Below are 13,203 nucleotides of genomic sequence, written 5' to 3' on the forward strand. Positions count from 1 at the left end.
TCAATAAAAATTCTCCAAGATAGAAATAAATTTTCATTTTCATATCCATCTGCTGTATGGGAGATGAAATTCTGTAGACAGATCTGTTACTCTGATCTGCCAAACTTCTGTTTGGTTCATAGAAACATCTAATCTTTTATTCTAACATAGTGAAAACATGGAATTTATTATGTGGGAGTAGAGCCCCCCCCCCCCAGCCCACTGTATCTGAAAATATTTCATTTATACAGCTCAGGATCATCAATGATCAATGTCTCATCTACCAGGGAAGGAGAATGTATTGACATATACTTTATGAATAAAATTTTTACTCAACAGCCCAAGTACTCTGTCTGTGACTCTATCTCAGCCTTCCTTCCTTCCTTTTGTTTTATTCTGAGACAAGTATCAGTTATGTCTGTTTCCAAGCTGAAGTATTCCGTTTGTGTGTGATTCTGAGAGAGATGTTGTGAAAATAAGAATTCTAGTATTTTCCCACACCAGGAGCAGGAAATTCTTTAGGTGTGGTCTCCTGTTCTCCTCAGTTAAAAGACTGCTCTGTTGCTTGGTGGAAACCTTCACAGAGGTTTCATGTTTTCTTGGAGTGTAACTTGAGTCTGCACTTCTGATACTTGATAGGCTGGCATCGAGGAACACTGTGTTGAAATGCAGGAATTTGAAATCGTTGAAATGTGTTCTTTTGGGTTTCCTTTTTTTTTTTTTTTTAAAAAAATACATGTTAAATACTCTAAATAGAAAAGTTTATACCATTGAATACTTGACTTTTTCTACATTCTGATCCCTATTGTATCCACTGTCAGCATTTTCTCACCTTAGAATAACTCTGTATTACTCTTTTCTATACCTGCAGAGCTGTTCATGGCAATTACTTTGCTGTGTGAAATGCAGAAAAGGGTATACAGATTTTCTGTTGCCATCTTTAAGAAGCTTTGAATGTATTAAAGAAAAGTGCTGTCAGTTGACTTTCCATATATTTTTTTAATCCATGAGCTAAGGTATTTCCATTACACCCTTGTCATGATTGTAAATCTTCATTTAAAACCTTGGTCAGTAATTTTATGAACTGCATCTCTGTGCCGATACTGTTCCTGTTAATCGACCATGACACAGTAAAACAAATCTAATGTGGATATCCTTTACCTTACATTCTTACCAAACATAGGGTTCTGCCTGGGAGGACCGGATTAGTAGAAGGCCATATATATTTCTTTTAAACTGTTAATCTGGTTTTTACAACATTGGTAGTTGTGGACATGTGAGAACTGAATTTTAGGGGCAATTATGTGAGTTTCATGCGACACTTCATGCAAGAGTTATTTATGGAATATATGGCTTTTCAGGGCTGCATCCAAAAATAGTATTTTAATTGCTGTCATCTGGATAAGAAGAATTATCCATGTAATTAGTTTCAAATTAACTTGCAAAGTGTTGCTTAACTTATGTGAATTCCATTTGAGAGACAAATAAATAAATACAAATTTACATTTAAATGATTTTTGGTAATACTTGAAGTTTTAAATGCCATCGTAGATAACTTTATGTTCAGACATTTCTTTCACTTTCCAGTTCAGAAAGCAAGAACTGAGGGCTTGAACCCTTTGTATGGCTTTAAGATTAGAAGGTTCAGAGTTGAATTAAATTTTCCTTGGGTTCCTTTATGTCATGAAGAAACTTTGGGGGAAAAGTTGGAGCTCAGGAGCTATTACTTTGTTACAACAACAGGGGCAGGAAAAACCTAACTCCGAATGGGACATAGATCAAGGCTGATGTATGAGGAAAAAATCCCTGCCTGTGCATGGAGCTGCTGGTAGCACTGGTAGTATTTTTCATGACCAGCAAGAAAAAGAGAAGGACGTCCCTGAATCACCTAGCTGGTAATGCTGCCTTAGCAGGCAGTGCCTTTCACTGGCTGTGGCAGCCAGAGCGCCCTCAGACTGGGAAACAAACACTCCTGGCTGGTAGGTCTTGGCTCCACAGGGTCAGCCAAGATTTATTCCCCTGACCCCACGCACTGCATTACCATGGACTTGGAAGCTGCATTACTCCATTACTAGCTGAGGGTACTTTCCCTCTAAGTCTTCATACATTTTATTTTGGAACCATAACACTTAACTCCCAGAATCGTTCAGAATTAATAATAATTGAAGTATTCCTACTTAAAACACTGTTTGTAAAACTGTGTGATTCAGGGCAATTTAATTAATCATTAAAAACATAAAAATTTTATACTGCTCTCGTACATATCATACTCCTAATATTATGTTTACAGTGCTTTGTACTTCAGATAATCCTGTTGAAATCTTTGGAGCTGCTTGTCATGTGTATATTAGTTAACACAAGTGAGGATGGCTGAGCCTAGCACATCATAATCATAAACACAATGTTCTTGTCAAGTACAATGAGAGAAATCAATTGCTGTGACAATAATTGCTATTTGAAATCATGGTTTTAGAAAAATAATTGTTCAATTTTTTTATTTTAGAATTGTGCTTGCTTTATAACATATCAATTAAAGTGTGCTCTATTTGCCAATAAAAAGATAGTAAATAATATGTCAGAAAAACAGTTCTTAGAAAAACAATATGTGTTATCTCTTAGGAAACTTTTGCAATATTAATTTAAAACCATTAACTTAGATACTTAGAGACTTTTTCTTTGCATATATCTACATTAAAAAGCTTTTTGTCATCAGGTTTTTTTTACTGAATACTGTTATTTTTTGTTCATGTTTAAAAATGCCATAATATGAAAGAGAAACATTAATACAGTGTAGGGTCACTGTTAAGATTGCTGTTTAGTGAAGTGTACATTTTTGTGCTCTTGGCAAATAAAGTGACATTAAGAGGCAAGAGGTTTGTGGATCTAGAGGGGTATTTAACTATTGTCTCACTCAGCACAGCAAGGTTCAATAATTAAGCAATAGTTGCCTTGATGGCCCAACTCCTGTTTTCAAAAAAAGACTTGGGAGGAGCTTCTAAAACATATGTAAGTATATACATGTGGGCAGTCAGTGAGACTGCCTAAATAACTTTATGAAAGTAATCTTTGGGTGCTTATTAGTAAGCAGTGTGGAAAAATAAGAGATCATCTGTTGAGTAAAATAGTGCTGAGGACCTGACATCCACACTATATTCATCTTGTCATTTTTTCGCTTTGGACTAGCTCTAGTTTAGTTCCATGGACTGAAAGCCTGTTTGTGTCTGGAGTGTATGTTGCACATCTTCCAGTTTAGCTTCTGCGTCATGAGCTCCAAGGTTGCTCCACAGTCTGAGCCAAAGCATAACAGTCGTGACAATCAGGGGATTTATTCAAAAGCCCACTCCTGATCCCCACTAAACCGGCAGTGCAGGCATTCCCCTCAGAATCTAGGGACCCGTCTACCACGTGTGTTTGAGCATGGTGACAGTGTAATGATGTTAGTGTGATGCTGCAGTCAAACTAACAGACCATTGGTTTTCTCATGAGTTGTTAGAATAGTCTTGACAAACTGTGCTGGCACAGATATGCTTCTCCCAAGGTGGGCTTAATCGGGGAAAGCTTAGAGACTCTGCACCACGCTCAGCTCGGCAGAGCTGCTGTACTTTGTCCCCTGTCATAAAATGAGTAAATGTGAGAGGTGCTTGAAGTAGAATCCCACACAATTTTTAAAAGTATACTAGATTTAAGGTAAAGTTTGAAAAAGTGCTTGCTTTCATCCAATATGGAAATTTATACTGAATTATCATGCAAATTAGTGGCTTAAGTAAAATCATAGAAACAACAATTATTCATTCATAAAAGTTTACATACATTTTTGGACAATTTATCTTTGCATGTTAAATAATAAGAGAATGAGAAAAAGAAATAGCAAAGGATGGAACGTTTTGTTTTGTTCTGTTTGACTTCCATTTACAGTATTGGTCCTTAAATTATTTACATTTAATTCATGAGATAGTTGCTTTTACATCACTGCAAAAATAAGTAGGTTATTTCATTTTAACACAGTACTCTGATACAATATGTAACTTACTTACAGGCATTAATATGTAGTGAAAAAAAGGAGTTCTATAGTGTATTTATAATGCATGCACAGAGCTTAAGGCATGAATGTGTCATTAATTCATCTAGTCCAACCACACTGACCATTATGTTTCACAGATTTTCCCCTGTATTTATTTCTGTAAGTTGAGATTGTTTAAGGATGATCTACAGGTTTCTTTTTAATTTGTAGATACCAAGCAGCAACATATCCGCTAATTTTCTGTACAGTTTGTGCTAGTGATTAATCTTAGTTTTCAGTCTGCCTCCTAATCGCACACGCAGAAAATAATTTCTCAGTTATGGAAAATGGTTCCCTCTCACTCCTCAGGCAGGTCTGTGAACTGCACTAAATATGTCTAAATATGACCTCTGTAAGTTAAAAATTTACTCTGTACATTGCAAAAATAATTATGCAGGCAGTGGTTATTCCTTGCAGTTTTCCTTTTCTGTGTTCTATTAAATGATTATTTCTTTTTTCATAGTACCCAGACCCCTTCTGGGAAGGTCTGGCCTAGACCGTACTGCTAGGCCCTGTTGTTCTCTTGCAGCCCTGCCTTGGCCACTTCCCTCTGCTGCATTGGACATAAACTACTTATATTCAGGGCTGCTTCTTCAGTTCATCTGTTCTCTAATTGTGTATTGTCTCCTGCTTAATACTAAGACAATAACTTTCAATCAGCCTGTAATACACGCTACTGGTGACAAATTGCTTGTTTTCAAGCATGCTTTTTTAGTGTTTCCCCCTATTTTTTTCCACATGGTTTGAAGAGGCAACTGTGGAAATCTGTGTCATTATCTTCTGGCAGATCATTTCTTTGTTCTAGAGACTACAAAATCCCGATAATGCTTGGACTGCTGTGGTTTTAAGTGTGTCTTAGCATGATAATTGTCTTTTTGGGAAGATTTACATTCATAAGTGCAGAAAGTCATTCACTCTGTATTCTGGGTCAGCATTTCATAAGCCATCTGCATTGCAAAGGCATTTATCTGTTTATTCGATGTCATTCAGAGTCTCAACTAGAGAGTCAGAAATGGTGGACCAAATCTATGACCATATAGCTGAGTCTGTGTAAACACATTTATTTTTTGTACTCCTTGTTTACCATCCATCCATTTTCTGTATCTTAGATTATCCGGTCATTGCAGCATAGTCACATCTTTTTTCACTATATGTAACGTTATTTTATGATACAGAAAATAAATCATAATAATATCTGAGTTTAATTCAAATGTGTCTGCTTCCAGCCATTGTTTCTTAACATGTGTTTCTGTGCCAGATGAATGAGAGCCTTGGTATTTTCTCCCCATGGAAGCTCGTACACACTGTAGACAAGTCACCACTTGATCTTTTTGAAGAGTGGAATGATTGAGCTTGTGAAATCACTGTCAGTAAAAGATTTTCTCCAACCTTTGAATATTTTTTGTGATTCTTCTCTTTATTCTCTTCATGTTTCCAGCTTCATTTAAAAAAATGAAAATACCAGAATTTCAAGAAGTCATCTGATAGTATCTGTTTTGGCAATACCTTGTAGGGTGATAAATTAATCTTCCGAGTGCTGATTATTACTGCGCACCTGAGTATTGAAGGTTGTTTTAATCCTTTTTATTTCAGCATTCCAGCGGCAATTCATAGTGAGTTGGTCATTCACACTGATCTCTAAATTATTTGGGGAATTGCTTCATTCCAAGGGGAATACATATCCTTTACTCTGTAAATGAGGCCTGGATTCTGTGTCCTTGTAAATACAACTTAGCAGTCATTGTGTTTAAAAAAGAAAAAATTTTAAAAAATTCGCTGAAATAGGTGCAATTTTACCAATAGGCACACTATGTGATTTCTTTGTTCTCATTACCATTAACCATTTTTTTGGCAGTCTTTGTGTCATGCACAGACCTCTCTGCTATTATATATCAGTCTTATAAAAACTGACAGGATCTGATACTCTGGGAACCTTGCAAACCCATCTAGAAATTTCCTTTTCTGATATTGGTCCCCTTCTCACAATTTCTTTTTTAGCTGTCAGCTGGCCCATTTTTAATTAATTCATTTATTGTCCACTGCACTGATCTGTTTTGCCACACTATTTGTGATTGTGCTTTCTTCTCATATCTCTGTCTCAAGAAGAAGCTAGGAAGTGTACTGGGGGATTGGTGAGCATCCATCTATACTTGTCTTGCTGTTATACTGTTTACCTATAGTGTTAATATGTTTATCATGTCTCCTTTAAACTCCCTATTGTTTCAAAACCGAAAAGAGCTTGTTTCTGTTACCATTCCAAGTGGACTGTACTCCTTCACACATTTTCAGTTCGACTTTGTGTTTTTCAGATGAGGCGATGGGTGCTTCAAGATACAGGCATGCTACAGATTTACGCACTAGCATCCCAATGCTTTCTGTTTTGTTCTTTATTCTTTTTCTAATCTCTCCTAACATCCTATTTGCTGTTTTGACTGCCGCTAAACATTCAGTTGATATGTTCAAAGAACTATCTGCAATGACTTCAAGACCATTTTCTTGAGTGGTAATTGCTAATTTAGAACCTATCATTGTGTATTTGTAGCTAGAGATTTTTTTTTTCTTGTGCACATTGCGTTCAGTTCATTGGCGCTGAATTTCATTCTTTTATTTTATTGCCAAGTCACTCAATATTGTGAGATCCTTTGCAGTCAGCTTTAATTTTTATTGCCCTAAATAAACCAAGGGTATTATCTCACCACAGCCTGGAACAAGGTTAGTTTGACAAAATCTATTTTCCATGTCTGTCTTCTCTTCATTGACGTGAATTTTGATTTTTTTTTTTCTTTCCTTCTGATTATTCATATTTTAAAAAAAAACAGAGAAAAAGTAAAGTATTTCATGTTTACTTGCCAAGAAAAGATCATACAAAAGTGTTAAGTAAACATTTCATATTATCAATGCTGTAATTTCCAATTATTTACGTCATTTTATGGGTGTGTCTTTGACACACTTGTTCCTGATTTTGACTTCGCATGTAAACTAAACGATGTTTTGACTTCGCATGTAAACTAAACGATGTTTTGACTGATGACGGAGAAGTTCAATGTGTGACCCAGGTTCATTGAAGTACAGAGAACAGAAGCAATTTGGCAGAAGATTTTTGGCCAGAACTCTCAAGTTTTTTTCTTCTACTAGCTTAAGAGAATTGTTCAAGAAATTAATAAATGTAAAGGACAGAATATTCTAAGGAAAGAGATTCCCTTCCTGGTCATAATGAAGCAGTCACACAGTGCAAAGTGCTCTGTTTCTTGTGTTCGTCTCTCCTGAATGCATTCATCTTTTTCAAATTCTGGGAGCTTTGAGTTCATCATTCTAAACAAAGTTGCTGCTGTTTCCCTAATTTAGTTTTTGGAAGGACTATAGAGGAAAAGAGTAAATGAGATGGCTTACCCTTACTTCCTGCACAGCATGCTAATTTATAGCAACATGTCAGTACTCTGACATTGCCCCTAAGCATCTGTTGCAGTTACTAGTTAGACAGTACAGTATATGGTAGGGAAAACATTTCTGGGAAATAGTATTTATAAGTACCTATTGGTTTAAAAAGCTTAAAAGATGTTGCTGCAAAGGTTGATTTATTCTGGTGGTCAGTGGGGTTTTATCATTCTGCTTTTTCCTAGACATCAAATATAAATTCACAATCAACTTGTGCTTGCTTTCAAAGGAGACTGGAGAAAGGGAGATGGCCAAAGACGAATTTTAAAAAGTTAAATCAGTGCATCAACTGGAGTGATGCACTAAACAAAATGGTGAATGTTCTCCGATTATCAGTTTCTGTCATAACATTCTTTATGCTACTTAGCTATTTTGTCATAAAAAACTCTTAAGAGAAACTCTTCGAGTAAAAAATACTGTGTTAATAAAAAGGTGTATCAATTAAAATGTTCTTACTGCCTTAGTTCCTTTCAGCAAAGATCCATGTAGAAGGATGATTTACACTGAGATTTATTAAAGTGTAAGGTTGAGATTTCTCTTCTGAATTCCCTAAGGTTCTTGAACCAGCACTTACCCTCTCACATCCTTTTATTACAGATTGTTGACTCTTCCAACAATTTTCTTTTGGCAGAATGGTTCTTAGATATTCTGAACTGTTCTGATGCATTGATCAGAACCAATCAAAATTCTAAATACCTTTATTTTTTAAAGGATCTGTGCCAAGAACCAATAAAAGCTCAATGCAGTATTTAAAATGGCCCTACAAGGAGAGAGGGAGAATATATCTTTCTTTCCATAAAAAACCCTAAGTCCCAAAGAGCGTTAAAAAGCTGCTAAAAAAATGCTGGTGGTTGACATTGGCTGTTAAGAGGAAAGTCAAACTTTGGATCTAGAAACAGATCCTTTATCAACTTTTTTCCTTTCAGGCTCAGAACAATCAGCCTTCTTGGAGCTAAACAGACAGAATTAAATCTCTTAAGTAAAAAATCAAGCTGTTAATTTTAATTGAGCATTCTATGCCCAAACCACTTTATACATTTGGTACTTTTCTCTTTCAAACTTGGTCTCACTCTGGCAGGCTTTCTCAAGGGTGTTCAAAGAAGAAATTGATAAAAAGAAATTTTGAAAGCTCATAGTGAAAAGAGTTTTAAGTTAATAAGATTCTGATAGAAAGGCGTATTGATTTATATTACTTTAGCTGTCTAGGAAAGCTTGTGTTGTGGAGAGTGAGTTTTGAACATAGTCCGAGCAATGGTACTTTTTGTTGTTAAATACTCAGTGGTACAGCTGATTCTGTTGCTTGCCGAACAAAGAATGATTGGGTGCTTTCATTCCATTACCTTAATAGTGACATTAAGCTACAGTTGCCATAAACTTGTTTCTAATAGTCTCCATATTATGGATAAATATTGAATGCCATGAGCTGTTTTTTTCTGGAGGTGTCTCTTCTATGTCATAATTTCAGTTCTGTTTACAGCATGATACAGGGAAACATTGGTGTTACTGCATGGATAATGGTTATATTTTGCATTTATGCACAGTACTCCACTGAACTGTACTACTTCAGGGAGTTCTTGGTATTTCCTATATTAGTTAAAGAATATATTTTGAAGCTTTTTGGCAAAAAAAAAAATGATGACTAGTACAGTTCAATAGTTACAGGGTTGTATTAATTGCAAACACTGTGTACAGCGAATGCGCTAACATGACAAAGTTCTTCACACAACTAGGAAATCAGATGTTTTTAGAAAACTGACTAAATAAATTATAAGATGTTCTGACTGCTTACATTAGGTGTCAACTTTAGAAGCCTTTTGTCGGTATCCAGAAATTCGCTAAAAGAGGTTGAGAGTTCAATGATCTTCCTACCAAAATCCTTTATAGACTAAATGTTACAAATACAAAAATGCTGGAGCAAGAGAGAAGGCATGTGCTCCAACTGTGAACTGAAAAAGTTTAATAATTTTGATATTTGTTTTTCTTCTTCTGTTGTGTCTTTGGGACTGTCACATGGTAATGTTCTTAGGGATGTTTTCCCTGGGTGATTCACTATAGAAATATTCAATTTGATAAACAGACCTATTGTCATGTGCAAACCTGGTTCCTCAAACTAATTCTACTCCCTGCATAGTTGTCATTGCTGCATCCCAGGAAATTATTCAGCATTCGCAAATCGAGAGGAGTATAAATTGCTATCATTTTTTGCTATAGTTCTTCTTCTTTTTCCATCTGCTAAATGTGGAACATGCAGTGCATATTTGTTGAGACTATTGTGGGTATGTAGACAGCTGTAATGGAGCTTATCCCATGCTAATGGAGACAGTAATAGCATTTTATGGAGACAACCACGCATCAGAGGTGTGCATTCTCTTTTGGCTTTGAACTTGGATGGTTGGCTGTTGTTTGTCATCCTGGTAGAGTTTAGTTTTCCTCTATTTTTGTGGGTTTTTTTTCCACACTTAAATGTATTTTCATTACCTTTGATACCCTAAAACCATTAAGCATTTTCAGACCCTTATGTTACAATTACCTTTTTTTTTTTTTTTGTAATTGCAGTTGTTTCTTATCCTTACTGCTGGTAGCTGCTGTCGTTTGGAAAATCAAACAAACCTGTTGGGCTTCTCGACGGAGAGAGGTATCAGTAACGTTATTGTGGTAGATTTCTCTTTCAGAATAAATTGAGAGCTTTGATGAACAATCACACCTCCACTTTCTCCTGTATACACAAATTAAATATCCCTCTAAACGTGTTTTTTTTTTTTACCCTGGTCTTTTTATGCTAAAGAAGAAAAATTTGTTTCTTCCTCATGTCAAAAATAAAAGAAATTGCAGCACTAGGTTGCAGACAGCTAAATTTTCTTTATGATGGAATATTTAGAATAGAATAGAATATTTCAGTTGGAAGGGACCTACAAGGATCGTCTAGCCTGACCACTTCAGGGCTGACCAAAAGTTAAAGTATTTTATTAAGGTTATTGTGCAAATGCCTGTTAAACACTGACAGGCTTGAGGCACTGACTGCCAGTCTGGTAAGCCTGTTCCAGTGTTTGACCACCCTCTCAGTAAAGAAATGTTTCTTAACATCTGGTCTGAACACTCCCTGATGCAGCTTTGAACCATTCCCTGCATCCTGTCACTCGGTACCAGGGAGAAGAGCTCAGCACCTCCCTCCGCTTCCCCTCCTCAGGAAGCTGTAGAGAGCAATGAGGTCGCCCCTCAGCCTCCTTTTCTCCAAACTAGACAACCCCAGAGTCCTTGACACTCCTCATAGGACATTCCTTCCAGCCCTTTCACCAGCTTTGTTGCCCTCCTCTGGACACATTCAAGTACCTTAACATCCTTTTTAAATTGTGGGGCACAGAGCTGCATACAATACCTAAGGTGAGGCTGCACCAATGCTAAATACAGAGGGATAATTGCCTTGTATAACCAGCTGGTTATACTGTGTTTAATGCATCCCAATATTCTCAACAGTCTCAAAACAGTAGTGCAAAAACATTGGTAAATTGAGTGAACACAGAGGATCATAGTGTAGCATCTGAAACTTTTTAGGAAGCTAAATGACGCTGTGAATTAGGCTGTGTTGTTATCGTCATTGGAACATATAGTAGGAGACAACCCTCTCTGCAAAGAGCTTATACTTTCTTTTTTTATTTTCTTTTTTGTTTGTAAATTTTTTTTTATTCTAAGCAAAATTCTATCTCTATTACTATCAGTAATTCTGTCATTAAAACCATGGCACAATTGAAACTCTTCAATAAATACTCGTATATAAGGTCATCTTATTCTTTTGTTGTCTAAATCATTATATCTGTGTTGGAAAATTTGGCCCAAATATTTGTTCTTATCAGTTTAACAAATGATTAACTTTATATGAGATTAAATCTAGGTTATGTGTACTGCTGCGTGTGTATAGCGTGATTCAGATGATGTTTACTGATAGATACCATTTCATTTTGTTCTCATAAATAAGATGTATAATTTTTAGACAGTGATTTTTTTCCCCTTGAAGCTTCTAATCTTGATAATTTCTGGAAAAAGCACTTGCTTAATGGTACTGTAATCTTGGTGCTTTTTTTTTAAAATCTAGCCTTTCTCAAATTAGTTATTTTAATATTATTAGTATACTGGCACAATGAATGTTTAACTTTTTTTTTTTTTTACTGTAGTTCTACAGTGAATTTATATATGTTTTAAAAGTGCCAGGTAACTAGCACTTACAATTTTCCTTCACTGAAATTATAGCGCACAAATGGCCAGGTTTAGCTTTGAACTGGTGCTACAAAGCAAAATGTATATTATCATAGTTATTTCATTTAGGTAGTTTTTTATTCAGGTGACTATTATTAAGCGTAATCTCCCTCTAAGGGCAAGTGCTCATATATTTATTGTTACTTGCAAAATACAGGTGAAAGTTACTTTAAACTACACTATTTAACTTATTAATATTTTGTCTGAATTTGTCTCAATACTTAACTCATTAATAGTTCTGTGCAAAATTGTATTGTGATGGAATATAGCAATTCTTTGATTTCATTTCTTATGTTAATAAGGCTGGTTTGCTGACATGTCTAAGAACAAATATGAACACATGAGTTTACAGATCTAGGGGTTCTAATCTGTTTTCAGTGCTTGCTCTTCTATGTGTTTGAAATATAGTATTTTTAATGTAGTCTGTAGGCATCATCCTATAAAGAACACATAGTCATTTAACAAGTTTTTGAAGTTTTCCAAGCTTTATTTTCCTAATGTCATCAAAAGCATTTCTAAGACTGTATGAAACCTCATATAAGCTGACTGATAAATACAACATAAATCAGCTTTTTTGGAAGAGCAAAATAGAAACAAATACTTGGCAACTGGATTAAAATTCTGAGGTCCATGCTTCAGTTCTGATCCTTGGTTATTCTTTAATATAACTGGGGAAACTTAGTTATCTCTCATTCAGAAATGTTCCTTGTTTAATTTCAAAATTACACGAGTATGTATTTCTTCCTATTTTAAACAGTACCTGGAGTGTGGCAGCATTATGAATTTTAAATGTTTAAGCAAATCTCTTTTATTTACAATCTGATATTGCACATCAGCAGCAGTTCATGCCAAGTACAAGTTTTTGATAATGCTCCACATAATATTTTCCTTTAATCTAGACCAGAGAACCTGTTTCTATAGGTAGCATTTTTTGTGAGGTTTTAGGATGAAGTATTACAAATAAATTGTATGAATAACATACAAGTAGAAGGCAATCTATTGTTGAAGAAATTCTGAGGTGCCTACTTTTAAAGCCCACCAGGCAGATGAGCTTTCCGTCCCTTTCATCATTCTTGAAAGACAGAAATGTTTGACTCTTCAGATGTTACTTTCAATATGGACAAAAACTACAGTAAGAAGTGAAATATAACAAGAATACAAACAAATATGAAAAAGCTGCTGTTAATAGCTCTTCATCCATTTATTGTTCATCCCAGTCTGTTTTCCCCTAGAGGAGGAGAAACTTTACTATCCAGTTCTTGTGATCTTTTAGTAATGAATTTTATAAGGCAGTTGAGGTAAGCAAATAATTTTTTGAAGTTTTTGTAGACTTTATGTGTAGCTGAAAATTCAGAAGTTTGTCCTTTTTTTGCCTTCTGACTTTAATACTTGGCTAAATTGGGTCATTATTGATTCCAAATTGAATGTAGCATGGCCTCAATCCAATACAAAGCAAGAGCAAGTTGTTTGCATTGTGT

The 13,203-nt window shown here is 35.4% G+C and overlaps 1 protein-coding gene across 1 annotated transcript in view; it reads left to right on the top strand.

Moving 5' to 3' along the window:
- ATRNL1 (attractin like 1) overlaps positions 1 to 13,203 on the top strand; it is a 511,175-nt gene that overhangs the window by 270,725 nt on the left and 227,247 nt on the right. The window contains exon 26 of the mRNA XM_068397981.1: positions 10,031 to 10,109. Coding sequence (XP_068254082.1) covers positions 10,031 to 10,109 — 79 coding nt within the window. The remainder of the gene's footprint in view (positions 1 to 10,030; positions 10,110 to 13,203) is intronic.

The sequence above is a fragment of the Nyctibius grandis genome, chromosome 4 (assembly GCF_013368605.1).
Source record: "Nyctibius grandis isolate bNycGra1 chromosome 4, bNycGra1.pri, whole genome shotgun sequence".
Taxonomy (NCBI): domain Eukaryota; kingdom Metazoa; phylum Chordata; class Aves; order Nyctibiiformes; family Nyctibiidae; genus Nyctibius; species Nyctibius grandis.